Source organism: Diuraphis noxia, unplaced genomic scaffold (assembly GCF_037042655.1).
Source record: "Diuraphis noxia isolate RWA-SAM2 unplaced genomic scaffold, SU_Dnox_SAM2 contig0003, whole genome shotgun sequence".
Classification (NCBI taxonomy): Eukaryota; Metazoa; Arthropoda; class Insecta; order Hemiptera; family Aphididae; genus Diuraphis; species Diuraphis noxia.
The window spans coordinates 18,438,476-18,460,033 of record NW_028301713.1 but is presented as its reverse complement, the minus strand read 5'-3'; the positions used below and the strand labels follow the sequence as shown (position 1 = coordinate 18,460,033).

At 30.6% G+C, this 21,558-nt stretch overlaps 2 protein-coding genes across 4 annotated transcripts in view; one reads left to right on the top strand and one right to left on the bottom strand.

Annotated features, from left to right (window-relative positions):
- Positions 1-3,209, bottom strand: part of LOC149056911 (uncharacterized) — a 20,573-nt gene extending 17,364 nt beyond the window's left edge. Inside the window, exon 1 of the mRNA XM_089223993.1 lies at positions 3,027-3,209. Coding sequence (XP_089080119.1) covers positions 3,027-3,074 — 48 coding nt within the window. The 5' untranslated portion in view covers positions 3,075-3,209. The remainder of the gene's footprint in view (positions 1-3,026) is intronic.
- The window catches only part of LOC107171890 (basic phospholipase A2 pseudexin A chain), a 27,703-nt gene extending 6,145 nt beyond the window's left edge, over positions 1-21,558 (top strand). Inside the window, exons 2-6 of one of the 3 annotated variants that reach the window (XM_089223996.1) lie at positions 11,238-11,379; positions 12,902-13,033; positions 13,135-13,241; positions 16,639-16,787; positions 21,315-21,558. In XM_089223996.1, coding sequence (XP_089080122.1) covers positions 11,238-11,379; positions 12,902-13,033; positions 13,135-13,241; positions 16,639-16,778 — 521 coding nt within the window. In that variant the 3' untranslated portion in view covers positions 16,779-16,787; positions 21,315-21,558. Of the gene's footprint in view, positions 1-11,237; positions 11,380-12,901; positions 13,034-13,134; positions 13,242-16,638; positions 16,788-17,616; positions 18,735-21,314 lie in introns of those variants that run through there. The other 2 variants (XM_089223997.1, XM_089223995.1) reach the window with 2 other exon arrangements.

Here is a 21,558-nt window from a genome sequence, read left to right as displayed (position 1 = left end):
CAATTTGGTACACAATTTACAAGTTATTTATTAGTTAAGCGTTTATAAAACGGCCAATTTTATAGCTAAGAATTGAAAATTTAAAATGAGGTTCAACGCAAATAGTTCACTTTGTAACCGAAAAATCTAAAAATATATAAACACAGTTTTTTGTATAGGTAGTTTTTTCAAGTTCAATTTTGAACGAAAACACATATTAAAATAACCTATATAGTACGATTTTAGTTATATTTTTGTCATTTAAAAATATTATTCGTGTGCACTTTTAAAGTATACCTAATGTATTAATATACACAAATATGGTAATTTTCGAATAATATTAATTCAACCCACCAACTCCATTGACCATTAGTAATAATAACAATAATATAAAATGTCCTAGTCCGACGAACCGTCAGGATCGTTTTTCGTAAACGCCAGCGACTCACTTGTAAATATACTATACATCATATAATATACTGTACATTATACTGTAGGTACTCACCCGCTTTTTTTGGTTGACTGTTCTTTCCCACTCAAATCATAAAACCAATTTACACCCACTGGTTTTTAATTTTCAAAGTTGATAAATCTACAATAAAACTAATGGTCGTATAGTAATAACGATTTGTTTTAAGAATAGTCTTGTCTGAACTTAGTGAAGAAGGTTTTTTAAATCTACTTTTATTTTAATTTAATTTTTCATTGTATAATATTTAAGTTTACTTTAGTATGAAATAATATACGTATACAATTTAAATCGTTAAATATAAAAGAAAACCAACATTATTGGCGCATGATAAAACGCGTTTACCGACACAAAGGTAGAAAAGAAGAATAGGTTGGTGGTTTTTTTTTTTTTTGTAGTTGTAAAGAGGAATTACGAATAACCTACGTAAACGCATTTATCGTATAATTATTATTATTATTACAACAACAGTATTATTTCTTGTTATTTACAGCATATATATATATATATATATATATATATATATATACTTTCAAGTTGAGAGTTCGTCTTGTTAGTATCTACCTCACAAAACACAAATGCGTTTAATTTTACAGCATCATGTCAATTCGATTTACTGAAGAATTATCATTTATTGTAAAATTTGTTGTATTATTCGTGACTACGTTTCCATTGTAGGTTTGTGTATAGTGAAATGTTAACTTAAAACCTAAATATATACATATAGTTGACTGTTGACATATTTTCACAGACGTATATCAACGATCGTTGTTACGGGGCGTATATGGTATATATATACATATATGAAAAAAAAGAATCGATGTTTATAATTATTATTGCAATAAAATTCATAGTGTTTGTATCAGAAATAAATTCGCCCGGACGAAATGCTTATCATCGCGTGAAGATGAGTATTACTAGTGTTTTTCAATTGATTTAGAAATAAAAATAATAATTCGTCATATTATTATTGTTATTATGTCGTCTTCAAAGGTATCTGTCGCTAACATTTATTATATTATAACATATCACATAACACCTCGTATACACTTTATTTGTTACAATCTCAACTTCAACCCCAACTTTATGTACCTACGTCATAAGGAGCATTACGTCGGACACGAATGCCATTTTCGTAAAAATATATTATGATTTATTTCGGTACACCTACGCATGTAGGTATATGATATTTTATGGTTAGCTGAATGTACGCTGCAGGTGAACAAAGTGCAATAAAAAAATAAAAAAAACACATTATAATCTCAGTACAATATAAATACGTGAGTAGGTATTGTATAATATTATTCGTTTGGGAGGAGGTCTCTGGCAAGTATAGCGATTGCCAATATCCATGCTCTTGAATCGTGACACGAAAAAATTAATTGTCCTTACTTAGCTGTGTGTAGGTATACGCGTTATACGAAAAACATCATCAGTGGTGTATTTGTGTGGTGGTGGGTGTGGCGGTAGGGGGGAGGGGTAACAGGGGCATTTGCTCTTAATTGTTCACTGTTTAACGGAAACTGTAATTATATTCAAGTTAAATTCCATTATTATTACTATATTATTAATTGCAAAATTACAAGTTTGAACCAGTTTTAAACACCATCATAACCAAAATAAACTCAAATAGACCACTGAAAATCATAGCCAATAAGACGTATCCTAATGAGAATAAGCATATTTTTTAATATTATTTATCATATTATATGCCTATACCTATCATGGACAATTATATTGCAACAATTCAATATATCAATTATATATCGATGTGTAGACAATTTTTTATTGAAATAATTTGAATGACAATATGATAATAAACTATATAATAATATATATTACACGCGTTTTCGAGATCTTCTACCAGACTTATTGTAATATCCGTTGAACCGTGAAAAACCACGATGAGCAGACAAATTTTATAGTCGAACATTTTTAACTTTGCGGTTGTGGAAAATATTATCCTTGTCTGGAGAAAAGGCACGATGAAAAGGAAATGTTCGGATGTCCGAATACCAAAATGGTGGCGCTTTCGATATCGCTAATGTCATAATGGTTAACGGTTACGTTTGGTTTTTACACCAATAAATGTACGATTAAAATAAGGGATGAATTCAAGGTCAATTAAATTAGATATAATATGGGCACATTTTACTAGGTAAATATTTACACCTGAAAAATGATACTTGCTACGAATATTATGCAGGTAATCACATTTTACGCCTTTGACAAACTTTTTAAAATCAATGTACGTATACTTCATATTTTCTTAATGTAAACACATTTGTAATATTGACATTTAAGTACTATAATGGTACTATATGGTTATTACAGACAGATAATAATAACCACAAATACCTAAACAGTATATCGATATTGGTCACCATAATAGTATTTGCTCATTTTACTTAAGTGCGTTAGGCTACACAATGACAACATAATGTTATAAACTAAAGAGTACATTTTTTACTCAACAACTTATAGATTTTCAATCGAACGCGTGAGATTATTAATTAATTGAAAATAAAATAAATGTTCAATAGTTGTAAAATTATTAACTAACTTAAAGTGGACTTACCGCGGGTTCAATCTTTTCCTTCTTTTTCTTCTGTTTTGAAATTCCCATTGTGGATAAAATTAGCTGAAAATGATTACGAATAAATCAATACTTATACAATTCAAAATAATTGCATTTGATGTTTACAATATATTGTAAGTAGTTATTAAATTGTGTGTCAATTGAATATTAGCATGACGTGTAATTTCGATTTTGTATCAATAAAAGCAGTTATTAATTGGTGACTCAAAAAAAAATATAAATAACAAATCCAAAAACATGATTTCGGGGAATTCTAATTAAAATAATTGAATACATAATATCTGTACAGAGGTTACCCGAAAATATGGATTTCGACATAGAAGAACGCTCCAAAAGCAATAATCATATTATATTATATAATATAATCTATGGCTACCGCATTAAATCGTTTTATTCATCAGCTGATTGGTGATTGCAAAAAATGATTGATGATTAATAAATATTATAATATAAGAAACTAGTATTATAACTAACTAAAATTAAAAATTATATTAAACCGTAGAAATAGGATAATCATAGACGAAAAAATGGTAACCAAAAAATCTTACAAATATATAAAAACAGTTTTTTTTTAGATTCTGAGCGGAGCGATTTTACCATGATGTGTGTTTTTTTTTTGTCTTTGTCATCACGTTTTGGGGCAGTAAAAATGCTTCGATTTTTGACTTCAGTACCTCGTTCGATCAGAAAATGAATCTTGTTGGTACTTTGGGAGGTCAAAATTAATAATTTTCAAAATAATTGAGAAAAACAAACTAAAAATTAAGGAATAAACGGGAAATTTTACGCACACTCATTTTTCGACAAAATCGATTTTGGTTTTTGATGCAACTTTAAAACAAATGACCATAGATACATGAAATTTTCACCAAATGTTAATTTAAGTATATTCTATCCACCATGCATTTTCAAAAATTTTCGACTTAAGTTGAATTATTCATAGGCATTTGAAATTGTCGATCATTATTAGTTTTTTTAAAATTAATATAATATTGATAAAAATTTATTTGGGTTAGTTGGGCAGAAAAGCTTGAAAATTTAATACAAGGCTCTTAACATATTGTTACAATAGCAGTTGAAAAAATAAAAAGTCCACCGGAAATTCAAATAAAATTTTTATGAGCATTTGAAATTTAAATTTTTACAACATTGGATTTTCACTTTTAGCGATTTTCTTATTTTGGTGAAACTCTAAAACAAATGACCGCAGATAATTGAAATTTTGACTGAATGTTTATATAGGCATTTTCTATATTTGATAAAATTTTCAAAATATTTAAATTTGTTTTGAGCTGTTTACGGACATTTTAATTTTTCAACTTTTTTGGTTTCTTTTTCTATAAATATCGATAAAAATGTATTTGTTTGGCAGAAAAGCTTGAATATTTAATAAAAGGTTCTTAACATAATGTTACAATAGCAGTTGAAAAATATTAAAAACACATAAGCACGATTTTTTTTTATAAGCATTTAAAGTTCAAATTTTGACTAAATACGTAAAAATTACGGCAATGTTCAAATTATTTTACGCTAGAAATTCATAAAATCTTTTCCTTTTATATCCAAGATTTGAAAATTTAATACAGGGCTCCTACATATATTTACTATAGCAGTTGAAAAATAAAATAAATATAATATAGTCACAATTTTTTTTACAATCATTCAAATTTTAATTTTGACAACATACGTAAAAATCACGAAAATTCGCAAATTATTTTAAGCTAGAAATTCATAAAAAAATTTTATTGACAAAATCAGATATTTAAACAAAGAATAGCAATTTTAATTATATCGTTGTATATTTAAAAAATATTATTAGTGGGTACTTGTTGACAATTTTAATGTAATATTATTACATGTTATAGCAGGTAATATACACATGCTGTGTCATTTTCAATTTCAATGTATTCGGCAAAAATTAATTCAATCTACTGTATCACTAATGACATAGGAAAAATAAATTAGTTTAATAGCAATAAATCATATTATTATGAAATATATTTAGTAGTGCAAGTTGACCATCTCCGCTCAGATATCATTCGTGTACAATGATTATATATCATTAAATTAAAATTAAAATATTCATCACACCACTATAGTGACCCATTCGACACCTACCCACAGCATACCTACTGGCCCAAATATATTTTTATTTGAATTTTACTTTGAGTTTTTTTTTTTAATTTTCAATTCACGCGCACTTGGTTTGGATTCGAAAAAATAATACAAATTATTTTCAAATATTAATAACGAGCAATAATTATGTTTTAATTACACACGAAGACTGGTGAGTGGTGGTGTGTTTTAATTAAGTAATATATATATTTTTTTTAAATTTGTGTTCCTATAGAACAATATTTTTAATGTTTGTCTTCTAATACAAAGTCACGAAGAGCGCAGTTATTTAATTGGTGAAATAATTAAAATTATAATCAACGATATTTTTGTTTTATTGAATTTTGTGCTGTTGCTATATAACTGATATTCAGTTTTTTTATATAGTTAAAGTCTTGTGGCTTTTGATTTGTTAATATAAAAATTAATTTACAAATTAAAAGTGCATTTACATCACTATTCAATTTTCAGAGCATAAAAGGTGATTTATTTTTTGAAGAACATTCAATATTTCAAAAACTACAAATTGTTTTGAAAATATTTTATGGATTCAAAACGGCATTATTTAAAAAAAAAAAATCTATCTAACTATTATAATTATTTAAGCTTTCAATTATTTTTAATAACGACATTTTACAATTTTAATTTCTATTATTTCGAAGTAGAATAATTTTCGGGTTCATTTCGATGCATGCAATTTTAATTTTAATATATTTTACCTGTGTTTATAGAAAAATAATAATAAATGTTGATAAGTGCTCAAGTAATGAGCGAATATTTTGCGGGGTTGGTACGTATAAAAATCTCTACCTGCACGGTGTGCATGCCACTCCAATCCTGCAGTCATCATAACTTAAAATATAATTATAATTACTCGTTCAAAATTCAATTATTATTATCTATCGAAATATCAACGCAATATTATATGCTCGTTCCTATACATATACATATGTATATAAACAGTATGAATAGTTTATAAGTAGCCTGAACTAGCCAATATACTTGCGAATACTATAGTTATATGTTGTGTAATCGATTTATGCGTGTATATGTAAGGTCACCGATTATCGCCTTTTTTTGTCATTTATTTATTTGTAGTTTTTTTTTTAAACTGATTACCCGACACTCGCGGACTATTGTGTGAATTGGTTAATTATCGTCTTGGCCACGCGGATTTTCGGCGTACACTTTGCATACAATTATTCATTATTGTAATGGAGAACTACTGCAGCAGCATATTATGCTAATAATAATAATATTATATTTATCGATTGAAGAGACCTTGTTCTATAAAAAAAAAAAAAAAAACGAAAACTACATATAATATATATTATATTATAGTAATTTATAATATATATGCATAAAAGAAAATCTTGTTACACCGAACACGCTGCACTACCGTCCGAGTGACGCAATATGAAAATGTGCTGCAGCAGGTGTAGGTCAGAAAATTCCGTTAGTTGCACCGAAACGGACTCGACACTATCATAATAATAATATAGGTGAGTGTGACGCGTATCTGCGTATCTATTTGCATACGGTTTTTCTGTGGACCTATAGCCGGTATATAAGCAGTGCAACATCATTGTGGAGGGGGGTGGGGTAGACGGTCAATCGTTTTGTGGGCCAAATCGTAGGTATGGATACTTCCCAATATTTAACAATCAAGCGAGGTTAATTAAGCGAGGCCTCCGACGTTTGATTAAGTTTTCTGTTCGATAAAGTCATTTTGCAGTGTTCAATTTCTTGGGGAGGAGAAGAAATTTAGAAAAATGAAAATATTAAATCATAAATCTGATACAATATTATTATGTCTGTTATTTACTGTATTACACTTACACTACAATATAGGCTGTATACAGAGACAATATAAACGCCGTGCAGAAAAGAAATTGAAATGCCATTGTCATCGTTTACGGGTCGAGAGAACAGACTATTATTATTATACCAAAGACTGAATTATATGATATAGGTACTCGTAAACAGTATCCAATCGGCCAATAAGTTGATTTATTTCAATCTCTTTATTTCGATTATTCCGAAAGTGGAAATAGAAATCTGAAGTGGGTGGTGATAATTGTAGGATAAGCATAATTTTCAATTATAACTCTATACAAATGCTAGAGTATAGGTGCCATTATTAAGATAATTAGTATCGTTGTTCAAAAAAAATACGTAATTATTAACTACCAACGCGTTTATATCAATATTAATGAAAAATAAAAAATAGCTATTGGGTAAAAAAAAAAATATACCGTGAAACTTATGAAAAATATAAAGCTATACAGGGTGATTTTTTATCACGAACCACTCATTATTTCAAAAAGTATCAATGTTTTTGAAAATATTTTTTTACAAATTTTCATGTTGTTAAAAAAACGTTTTTCTTAAAAAATTATGTTTTTTAATATTTTTTATCCTTATAATTTTTTAAGTTTTTTACTTTTTTGAATGACAACCTAGAGTTTTAATTTCATATTCCAAAGCAGAATATTTTTCTAAGTATTTTGATACGTAAACATCGAATTTTGGACGAATAGTTTATGAGTTATAAGTATTTAAAGTTTAGATTGGCGGAGTGGAGTGGTACGGGGTTACCCCGCAAAATGTTTATCCACTACTCCGCTTGTCTAAATTTAAAATACTTATAACTCATAAGCTACTCGTCCAAAATTCGATTTTTACGTATCAAAATACTTAGAAAAATATTCTGCTTTGGAATATGAAATTAAAACTCTAGGTTGTTATTCAAAAAAGTAAAAAACTTAAAAAATTATAAGGATAAAAAATATTAAAAACGTTGTTTTTTAACAACATGAAACTTTGTAAAAAAATATTTTCAAAAACATTGATACTTTTTGAAATAATGAGTGGTTCATGACAAAAAAAATCACCCTGTATAAATGATTACTCTGTTTATATACGCGCGAGACCAATAAGTATATAGATAAGTCTACTTCAGTAGATTTTTCAATACACTTACAATTATGACAATTATAATTATTACATACCTAATGTACTACGCAAAGATGGGAATTAACTAGTTAAAAAATTTAAGTTCAGTTATAAAAGTTGATTTTTTTAAAACTTTTTAACTCAACTATAGTCAGTTTATTTCTCGTCGACTTACGAACTTAACTGGTTTAATTAAAAGTTGAAATAATTTAGCTTTTATCAATTGATTTAAAAATAATCCATTGAGTTGGAAACATTTTGATATTTTTCGTTTATAAGTAAATAATAGTAAATAAAAATAAAAATAATCTAATACCATAATAACATAAACATTTCTGTTCTTTTTATGGATAAAATAATTTTGTATGTTTTTTTAATTTTTTTAGACACAGTCACTTTTTATGTGATTTACGTGTTAATCAAAAAAATAGATTTATTAAAATAGGCTTTTTTTAAGCCAAGTTAAGTTGATACTATTTTCTGTACTAAACTTTTAACATATCGAGTTAAATTTATTATTTGTTAACTATTAACCTTTAACCTATCGATCGTGTGTCCTCTTAACTTGACTTGACTTAATTATTTTCATTAACTTGCCCACCTAATATACTACGCATGTGCTATTGTGACTTTCCCTTGTACGTAGAAATTAGTAGGTCCGCACAAAATATGATTTAACCGCCCTACGCACTAAACACATCGTCTTCCCAATTAACTTTGTAAATGCAGTTTGTCAATGCGATGTTATTAATATAGCATAATCACGACAATATTGCAAAATTAAACGAGGTTGTTTTAAAATCGAATTATAGACATGATTCACTGACCATCATCAATAAAAGCCGATATCACTTTGTCTGCCAAGTATAACAATAATGTAATAATAATTAATAAATAACAAAGGATAATGCCCATATATTATTAAAGATTAAGTATTATGTAGGGTCAGGGGCGTCATTTGGGGGGGGGGGGGTGGCAGGGTGTGCGGTTGCACCCCTTACTTTTAGAATGTTACTATTGGCTTGCGCCTTGCTGAAGCCTAAAATAATGCACGAGCCACGAATGCACAATTATTTATATGATTAAAATCAAATTGTAATAACCGGTCTATAATGTATGGAAATAATTGAATGCAGGATAATATACATATACTTATGTATATCTATTTTTATATAGCCTGGTGAAATTTCAAAATGACCTGCTTGAAACTCCGCACACCCGAAAAAAACCTGAAATTACGCCCCTGTGTAGGGTGGATACTTATAAATGTCAAAGGATCGTCGGTCGCCTACATATGCACCGTCTGCCATAATTTAATGTGAGACACACATCATTTCAAAAAGCATAAAAGTTCTTCTTGAAAATATTTATCTTAAATAATTTTAAGTAATTAGTACTCATTACAAAACAATATTTATGAGAAAAATATAATTTTTTTTTATCGATTTTTTAAGTGTTATACTTTTTTAAGTAAGAACATTTTTAATTTCATATTCCAAATATTTCGATCTATAAAAATCAAGTTTCAGACAATAGTACCTAGTGTATTAGCTATAAAATTATGTGTATAGGTATTTAAAGTTTAGCCGAGCATCGAGTATATTAAAATATTTTGCGGGTACCTTCCCCTACAGACAACTCAGCTCGCAACTCATCATCATCAACTACACTTTGTGAATAGTTATAAATAATAATATCTAACCACTTGTTTTGTATATTGAAACATTTTAAAAATATAAATTTCTTCGGAATAGAGAACTACAAATGCACTAGTGTCATACAAAATATTTAAAAAGATTATGGTTTTGCTGGAAAAAGTTTGTTTTCTAACGATTCACAATAATGTCAATGGTTTTTGAAATATACTAAGCGCGTCTCACGTTAAATGAATCACTCGGTATACGACGCACCTTATTATATATTATCTATTATTATACACAAATAATGTAATATGTAATACTACCCACGTCCTAAACGAACCCCTTTCAATTTTGTAAAACATACTTAAATAAAACTATTCAAAAGTTATTCCCTTATAGAGTATTGATAGCCATTAGATGCTTCTTTTTATCAAGCCATTACGTTTTTACGTTTTTTTTTTTTAGAAAACATCTAAATATATTGTATGCAAATCACACTAGTACAGATTGTATAATATGTTTTCTATTTTCTATAAAAAATAAAGATATTTGAAAATTCAAAACACTTCTAAAAACCAATTATTTCACAATAGCGAGAATCGTATTGGTTGTTTTATATGAACGTCATTCGTAAATATTATATTATGTTATAACTTGTAGTGAGTAGCATGACTATAGATATTTTTTTTCTGCAAGAAAAATTGAAGAATTAAAAGTATGTTTTTGGGTATAGTGCATAATGATAAAATCACATGGTTAATTTTATTTAAATTAAATTAATTTTTTTTAAATTATCTTAACTGCTGATTTGCGATTTTATGGCAATAAACAAAGCGTTATGAGATCGCCGCTTCGCAAAAATTTTTAGTTTTATTTATCCTGAAAAAATATTTATGTTAAAACATTATTTTGAAATTATTAGTATATCTATGCATAATGTAAATTAAAATCTGCATTACATTGTCTAACTATGTGCAGCTACAGTTAAAAACATTGATTAGACAATATGATTAATGATTAAAAGTATTTTTATTATATAGGATTATTATATTTTTTTATAAAAAGTGCACACCTATAATAGAGCTTTTTTAACAGTTAAACGTTGTCGTATTATAATATACAACAACATAATATGATTTATAAATAATTATATGGAAAAGCTCAAATCGGGTTTCCTCTTTGATCCGGACTTACATAAAAATCTCGTCGTTTGCTCTTAAGCGGATTTCCGATTTTTCGAATTTATCGCGTGTAACTTGACCGTTGCCCGCATATGAGGGGATTCAGTGGAAAATGATAATCACACGCATCATCATCAATCAATCAGATTTGCCGACGTGCCCTCCTCCTATTGTTTTCATCATATCAGAAACGTTAAATAAATCGTAAAATGCTGCTCACAGAATTTTACGGTGTGCCCGCACATACAAGAACACGAGTCATATGTTATCTATATATCAAAGATTTTTTTTTTTTACAGACATTAGCACTTTGGCCCGAAAAATATACCACAAAAACGGTACATCCGTGCCCATAGAAATCTACGTCAGCTACACGAACAATCCGTGGGGACCGTCGGCCTTGTTGGAGACCGGCCAATCCGGCGGTAAAAACCAATACAGGTAATAGGTATTGAGTATGAGTAAGAGAAGGATTAAATGGTGTTTGTAATAATATTTATATAAGACGATTCACAATCTACGCTCACTGCCTCATTCCTTTTTTTTTTCTTGAAGTGCAGTTTTTCAAAATCTCAGTTTTAGAATTTTTAAATAAACGTAAAAATCATATTTTCATCCTTTAATAATTCTTGAGATTTTTTCGTACAATTTAAAGAGTCTCCTGCGCTGCTACAAATTTCTGTTTTCAAAATGAAAATTCCTTTCTTCTTACTGTAATTAATTTGTAATTAATTTGGTGGATACATTTTCTTAAAACATTGAAGTATCAAAATGTATCAGAATTTTTGAGTTATTTAACTTTGTGTACTAATAGGACAATGGATCATTGATAATGAGTTTTGAAGATACGCGAGCTTTAATGATTTGAAAATAATTATTTATTATAATAATTTAATTAATATTAATTAATCAACATATTTTATAACATGTAAAATTAGTCATTATATATTATATAAATATTAAAAAAAAAAAGTTTTTAAAGTCTATTATAAAATTTTAGCAACTAAGTAAGTAGATACTCATTTAAAAATTAGAGATTTATACTGCTCATCCCTGTTAACATAAAAAAAATCTGCTAAATAATTTTCAGTAGTAAAGAGTGGTAGTTCTGAGTTCATTTGAAAATAGAAGTTCGTATCGCCACAGAACACTCCTTTAGTACAATAATATCTCAAGGATTTAAAAATATAAAGTTATTTGAAAATTTCAAAAATCAGATTTTGAATAGCTGCATCTATGAAGAATAGAGAGGGTGTGCATGCTCTGTGAATCATTATATATATATTTCTCACCTCCATTATAAGCTAGCTTAGAGGAGATGAGCAAATTTATTTTGTTAATTATATATATTTTTCTTTTCAGTGATAAATTTGCAAATAAATAATAATAATAATAATAATAATAATAATAATAATAACACATTTAGAATGATAATTTTGATTTATGGCAACCCAGTCAATGTCTTCCAGATATCTACACTCATATTCAGGTTGATATGATTCTGCTTTTAATCATAATTAACATAATAATAAATATCTCAAACTCGTCTTACTTTTCCATAACTCAAATAATTTTATCGTCGTTTTATCATAAAATATAGCAGGCTGTTTCACCAATCTGCACCATTATAAATATATAATTATATATAAGCGTGGTGAAACACAATATTTTGTGTGTATACACCCATCATAATATATATATATATATATAGTATATACCTATCTAATATATTATACTCTTGTACAAGACAATATCGACCAGAGCAAACATAATAATATGCAAATGTTGTAGGAGAGTCCTTGCTCTAATTACCTATGCGGCTATACAGTTACAAACATAGGTTACACAAATATATTATGTTATTATTTAGAAGGTCAGCTCGGTATTCTCTAATATTTTTGTTCATAATGTGTCATAACGTCCGTGTTTGTTGTTTTGTAATTTTTTTGTTTTTTTTTTTTAGACCCAAGAGGAGTGTTTATCAGCTGTACAATATGGTCGTGTGCGCCACCGGTTGCAATCCGATTTCTTACCTAGGATACGGCTGTTACTGCGGATTCCTGGGTTCTGGGTCACCGGTCGATCCCATAGACAAGTTAATATAACCACAATAATACCTGTCTGTCGCTCGTCAAACGACGAATGATGAACTCATATACTGTTTTGCTTTGTTCTTTCCGGACGATTTGTTTTTAGCTGCTGCAAAATGCACGATTGGTGCTACGACAGTGCCGATTGCCCAATGTTCCTCGAATACTTTACGCCGTACGTCTGGACGTGCTACAACAAAAAACCATTGTGTTGTAAGTACATCGCATTAACGAATTAAAATAAAAAATACCATCGTGCACGGGTGCTGTGCCGTAACGGTAATAAATATTACACGTGTTCGGGGTGGGTGGTGGGGGGGGAGGACCAAAATGTGCAGTATAAATACGTTCGTACGACCAGTGTGAATTTAAAACAATACTATATTGTACGAATAAAGCTGCAGAGAATTTTATTATAAGTGTATCTGTACATAATACAAGTGGTGTTTGCAGCGCCGTGAAAATGGCATATTTTTCAAGCCACGTACCAACCATATTATTAGATGAGGGTTCGTATACAACGGAAAAGAATTATTAATAATAACGACAAGTCATTTTTTTTTTTTAATAAACTGTTTATAATATTGTAGTACACAGTTGGCCATATCGATAATAATAAAGAATATAAAATCAGTGTTGCGCGGTAGGCTGATAACAAATCATGATAAAACGAAACAAAATCTCATTTAAACAGCACGAAACTGCCTATACATAGGTACTAGGTACTATAAATATATAGGTCTATGCGTATAATCTGCACACAACCCGAGTCTATTAAACGCGTTTGCAGAAAAAAAAACAATTTCCTTGGCTATAGAATTAATTCACAGTATTTACTCCTCGAGTAAATAATTGTGATTTGTATTAAATGCTTTATCATATTTTATTAGTACACCTATAATAAAGGTTATAGCAGGGCACAGTGGGATAAAAATAAAAAATAAATCTCTGTAGGTATTCTATGTTGAGGAAAATCGACGCAATGAGAATTTTTCGCAGTGTGTATCCAAAAATAATTTCGAAATATCATAAAACACCTATTATGTGTTATTTATGATAAATTGATAACCATTAATATGTTGTCGTCGCGAAATCAGACAATCGCAAGTCTGCAAAAAAATGTAAATTGCATAAAATCATAAAACATTTTATGTTGTAAATATACAATAATATAGCTCAGACCTAATAATAATAAACCTAATCAATTGACGAATTGATTGATTTAATTGAACAATTATTAAATCGTACGTAAGGTTTAGTATTAGAAAAAATGAAAGTGCGTTATTTTCTATCATATTATATAATAATTAAGCCAATAATAACCTTACAGTAATATAATGAAAATAAATAACATATATTATTGAATAATATTAAAAATATTTATTGTACAACATAACCGTAGGAAAAACAGCGGAAGTGTAATCCGAGTAGATGCCTGCAGCCGGCCGGTAATAAAAATTTATCTTGTAAAATTGTTTATTGAAATGGAAGAAACGGTGAAAAATAAAATACGTTCCCGAAACAATACAATAATTTATTATAATATATAGTTTACCAGCTATAATAATAATAATAAATTAAATATTACCACTTTTCGGAAATTGTATATGCACATATTATTGTAGTCATAGTCCCGTGTCTACGGGGAAGGCAGGGTAGGAACCGGCCTCCCCAGTGACTTGATTCTTGGCCTCTTGGCGCATAATCTACCGTGATCGAAACACAGACTTCTACATATATAGTTAGTAGTGCTATATAATTGGCGAATTACCATACAAAAAAAAAAAGTCACAAATATAAATTATAAAATACTGATCGTTGAGTAAGTAAAAAATTAAAATCTTATAAATGGACTCCTCACCCATAATTGTTGCAGAAAGTACTTACGTTTTTGAAAATATTTCTTTTTACATAATTAGTATCTTACGTAAGTATCTATAATCACAAAACGATATTTTTAGAAATAAATTATATTATTGTTATCGTTTTTTTTTCTTTTGAGCGACAACGCACATTTTTAATTCCATAATTTTCATAATACTATCCGACTATTATTTCGATATGTAAAAAACAAGTTTCGAACAAACAAGTTCATTGTCTATGAATATTCAGTTGGTCGAGTTGAGTGGACGACCAATTATTATTATTGTCAGGGTATACTTATACTCCACTCATCGATACTTTAAAATAAAAATAATTATAATCGTATCGCATAAACTACTGTTTTATTCGTATGTCGAAGTACTGAAAAAAAAAAAATAAATATTTTTCTCCGGAATAAGCACAATAAGCACACACTTTCGGAACCAACAACCGTCCCGACCTATATGTATCGTATTATAATATCAAACTCGTCTCGTTTGTTCCGAAATAAAAACCGAATGCGTGGAACATATAATAATAATAATACCGTCTATATTATCGTTGTACACATAGTATACCTACGTATAGGTTCTCGAGTAAAATAATGGCAATAATGAGCTTAATATTTTTACCTATTCGAACCGGAAAAAAATCGATTCATGATACGGTTTTACAGTTTAAACGCAAAAACAACGCTAAAAATCATTTCCGCGATGTACTATTACTATTATATACTACTGCCGAAGTCGACGTCAAGCTCGGAAATCAGCTTACGTATCTTATATTACGCAGATATCCGTTCCGCTCTTCGTTCGATCCTTTTAGTTCTGTGATTTTCTTTCGACTGCAGGTAGACTATTATAATATTCTTCAGCCATCACATCGCGCATAGGTTATGATATTTTCGTCAAAGACATAATTATTTATAGGTTGTTCCGCCGTACTGCGGTGTTAGGTACAGCGTCGGCCTGCAGGCCCACTGGCCACTACCAGAGCCACATGGATCATCAGTTCTTGTTCGAGGGCCCTCCGAAGAAAAACTGCGGTTAAATGCATTCGATAAGAGCGATTGTAAACTCTCCCAGGTCTATTAAAAATCATAAAATAAATTTAATATAAATTTAAGTTGCGTTTAAAAATAGTCAATCATAATATCATATATAATAACAATATAAATTAATGTCTTTAGCTGCTATGAGCTATAATATTATAGTCAAAATACACTAAAAAATAAAATTTCAAAAAATCTAATATACTACATTTAAGTTTCTTTAAAAAAAAAAATCAATAATAATAATTAGAACATGCAGGTTTTAAAAAAGTTATTGAATCTATTTTTTTTTCTAAAAAAACGTTTTAACATTTAAAACAACTCGGGTACATATACTTCCTACAGGTAACCAAAAAGTTAACCCGGGAGAGTTTACACATTTACTTTAGGCAAACATAATTTTGACCCTGGAGAGTTTACACATTTATTTCAGGTAAACATAATATTAACCCGCGGGAGAATTTACTGTTTTCAAAAATCGGGAGAGTTTATACCACCGCCCTCCGATAAATGCGCTTTTCATCGGAGTTCCTGCTCGCTGCAGTATATATGTAGACCGCGCGGGGTAGTCGAGTTGCACATTTTACCTATATAAATGGTCGAACGATTTACAATTAAGTTTACCCGTTAATGTATCGACCCTGACATAATACCTAACTTAATATCCGTATTGTAATTGTTGCCGTTGGCGTACAGCATTAGGAGGTGGATGCAGTCAGCGGTTGTGCGAGTGCGATCAAAAACTGGCAATGTGCTTGAGACGTTTCGGGTGTCCGACGCAGAAGGCGCTTTGCAAGACAAGCCCGTGGAGATGGTTCCAGAACATGTTGTTCTGAAATTCCACGGTATGTATTGACTTGTGTGCATACAGAGTGATTTTTTAAGCATGCTCGCCCTTAATTTTATGGTTAAATTATGCTTTTTTTTGAGTTTTTTTTAAATACACTTGAAGACCATTTTTCAATTCATTGAAATTTTTTTTTGATGTATTTAAACAAATATTCAAGCCAGCAGTTTTTGAGTTATGTATAACTTTGTGTTTTGAAGATAAATATATGTCTTTGTTAATGGGTCGAGTAGATTGGGAGCTTAGACGATTTGAAAAAGTTAGCGATTACTATTCATTTATCAATATAAATAATTTGTAAAAATGATCCAACGATCCTAGTATAATAAATACTATATTTAACATTACCAATGGATTTTATTTTTATAAAACCATTTTAAGGATTATTTTATTATCCTTATATTATAGTGTAAACATTCGATCAACTCAGAAACTACTCATTAGAATTTTGATTTAGATACATCAAAATTTACAGAATAAATCATCCGCTCAATAATTTTCATTGAAAAAGGGTGTTCGATTATGGGTTTCCTAGGTTCCCTTGTATAATGACTGCATTGTTGTACGGATCATGCGCACAAGTCAAATATCGAACACCTATTTTACTGTGTTTAAATCTTAAATGCATCACTTTTTTCTTTTTCTTTTGTGTTTAATCGATTCAATACAGAAACGACAGTATAGCCAAGTTTAAAAATTCACATCATATTTATTTAATATTACTGTTAAAATCATACCGTAATAGCAATATAATACGAATACCTCCTAAACCGCACAAACCAATAACCATATAGTTATAGATATATGTTATTTAATATTGATTTCAGACTGTTGCGGCGAATATATATTATACAGTTTTATATTTTTAACATAAAAAATATATATATATATATAGACGACGGTAGCTTTCGAATTTCGTTTCTAGTCACTAACTATAATATATATATATATATATATATATATATATGATACATCGTATCAGCCGCAGTATGGAGGCGAGCGCCTCCGCCATGGACGCCGACGTGGATGTCATACCTATCACATATTTACCTATATATGTATAACACAATGCATGTGCACCGCCGAGGACTCGACATATACGTACACAATATTATATATTATGTGCATAGATCGTTTATTATAACCTACACGCACTCACACTCACACACAGACTATACGTGTCCAACGGATCGCTCGCGTAGAAATATAATTTTGTCATTAAAACATTATACACATCATGACTTATAATACACAAACGACCGCGCGATCGACCTGCGGAGACTTAAGTCGTTTCGAGGTGATCGTCGCACAACGAGGTGATGGTGTCGTGCCTACCCGCGTATTTACACGCACATGTGTGGGTGTGTGAGAATGTGCACTGACCGTCGCGGCGGATCACCGTCCGAGATCGCGAGAAGGACTGCTGCAAAACACTATGGTTTGATGTTGTCCACATAACATTGTCATCATCGCGGAAGAAGGCAAATGTGGAAAACCACAAAATCCTGCCGAGGGCGAAGATGTTGCTCTTCCAAAGTGTACACGAAATAATTTATAAATCATCATTTGTCATAACATCGTAACACGGCACGGTCGTGAATAATTAATCGTAATGTACCTATCGACTATACATTTGCATTAGATTTCGCCACTTTAACAATAGTATTTTCTCTCTCCTCTTTCTCCTCTTTCTCACTCCCACTCACTTCCTCTGATTTGAAGATACGCGCGTTCCGTATTACCCGTATAAAAATTTCATCGTGTTTATTGTATATTATTATTATTATTATTATTATTATCATAAGATGTGCAGCTGTAAAACGTTTGTATTACGATATGTTTTGTACAAAAACATACTTCCTAAATTATTATATATTACGTTGTGTGTATATATATAGAGAAATTATAATTAAATAAATAAAAATTTTCGATTACATACACTAAACGCATCGTATATATATATTATATTAAACTTTCCATCATTTGTCACTATATAATATTATAATGTAATATATATATATATGTCTTAAAATCGCAAATCGTAAGTATACTGTGTCATAATATTTTTGGAGGGGAAGGGAGGGTTGGTGACTTGACATGGCGCGGTTGCTGCAATCAGCCACGCGACGTGATCGACAGTGATGTGCGCACAGTCCACCGTCACTCTAAGTTCTGGGATGGGTGACCATCACCCGGGTTGTAGGTGACAAAAACCTCGCCACACATATGACGTACCTACACGATGATGATGGCAACCTACCGTATATATCCAACCATTATATAATGACCATAGCTGCCGCGGTTTCCGGACCAATAACAAAATAAAAATACATATAGGGACGATCAAGTTATTATATATAAGACGTCTGGATATATGCGCAGCAAGCTGCACTGCACCACGTTCTTCTTGTTTTAGATTTTTCTTCTTCAGCTTTGTGACAGCCTGCGGCTTAATGATAACGATAAGATATCAATGAGTTCTCTCCGCAGAAGTCGCTCCTCTCACACATCCTCATGTCCGTCATGATGCGATGTCATCAGTCAGACGCATCATTCGTTTCGCATAATGTCACCGCAATTCCGCTCTTCTGTTTCTATCTCATTTTCCGCCGCCCAAAGTTTTTCCCTGTCATCTGAAAAAAAATTCATGACGATTTCTAAAGTCTTGTTCCTGCAAAGTAGTCCTGCAAATGTTAAATTATTTACATAGGGCTGGTTCTCATCTTATTGTCCACGGCCGCGAGGGTATAGTGTTTACAAATTTGGGTATTGGATTCCCAATTGTTTGCAATAATTTTGAAATTTTTTATCGCCCAACGAATATCAAGGCCATCGCATCATATAATATCAGGACTATGGAATTATGGCATTTGCTTATTTTTATGGTTTGAGATAAAATGTAACGAAGTGTTATATATATATTATGGAATAACGTATGTATCATGTTACAACACGCGTTCAATTATGAAATTTGAAAGTGCATTTTTTTTTTTTTTGCTTTTTTCAACGATTTAAAATTCATGATAATGGATACATATTGTACATTTTAATAGACTATACTAATTTTTATTCGTATAATTATTTTCAAATTGACATGTCACGTCAAACTTTAGTTTTCTTATAATAAAATAATTCATTCTAAAAATTACGCCCCCACCCCTCCCGTTGGTACCTATACTCCACTGTATTATAGAATGTATAGTATAATGTACTTACGTCCGCTGCAAATTTATCGTTTATTTTTGACAATAATACGTATTTTGTATTAGGCACATCACTATTATAATATAATTGTGTACAACCGCTCTCACTTGCAGATTTCGTTCAAGCGATTTATCATAATATGCACCACCCATCACTCGATTATATTATATATGATATCATTCATGGGTCAATAATATTGTCCGCCGCAACAAGTGTCTCGTAAGACAAAGGCGCGCTGAACCGTTAAAATTCGATTGATTTTTGTTGCAGTATCAAAGATGCACGATGCAACTTTTATCTGCACCAGTTTATTATTATATAGTCTGGCAACCGCGGCGAGAGTCACATAATGTACATGCGCAACTCGAGACTTCTTGTCTGCGAAGAAGATTTCGGTATAAAATGTTTATTGATTTTTAATTTTCCAGACAACATATACATTTTACTGCCGCCACTGGTCCGGAGCAATGAATCGCATGCACTTATTAAATACTTAATATATATATATATATATATATATATATATATTATGTAGATTGTAGACACGGTAGGTACGCGTATACTCGGCGACCTACACTCTTTTATCCGGCTCACACTTTCGGCACAATATACGACGCATATACTTCGAACCGTGACCGTATAGAGTGAGATGTGGCTCACGATGAGTTCCCAATACTGGACTTCATGCTCTGTATATTATTATAATTTATATGATGTATACCTGTATGGTATAATATATTCAATCGATATCCTGCAGTTCCATGAATTCGTCAGCTAAGCGAGTGGGCAACGGTTTTATCCGTTTATACATATATATAATGTATATTATAAGATATATACAAATCCAGTAGTCGCTATATATACAATACCGTATACAATAACCTAACCAAACCTAACCTAACCGCAGATCAATCACGTACGTTACCCCAGCTCCCCCCCCCCCCATTTTATTTTTGCAATTTTTTTGCCCCAGCCCCACCCGGGGAAAACCGTTCGAGCAGGAATTCCGGGGTTTGCAGCAGGAATTGGCAGGAATTGAGCACTAATTACTGGTGCAAAAATTGCAAAAATCAAATTTGGGGGGGGGGGGCTGGGGTAACGTACGTGGTTCAATCAATCAATCATTATATGACATAATATATCCGGCATGTGAAGTTTATTTTTATTGATGATCATAATATATAAGACTGGCGACTATGATGGAGCCATCATATTATAGTTGCAATTTACAAGGGGGGGGGGGGTGCGGTTAGTTTGGAACACGTTGTATGTATATATTATGTGGCAAGGATTTTTGTTGCTAAACATTTTTTTTCACCAGGCCGGCAACGGGTTTCATTCAGCTCATCGTCTGCTGGTGAACTGCCCGTCGATGCAAAATCCAACGGTCCTCCGGTGTTATATTCCGAACTTTTTTACAGCAAACAGTGGTCGACGGTATTTATATGGTTATACGAAACGGATACCCGATACGGAAATGCACCAATGCAACTCGTTGCTCATCGTCGACGGTGACTTATCTCAACCACGTGTTCCCGCGTTCTTTGGACGGCAGTTTGACGATG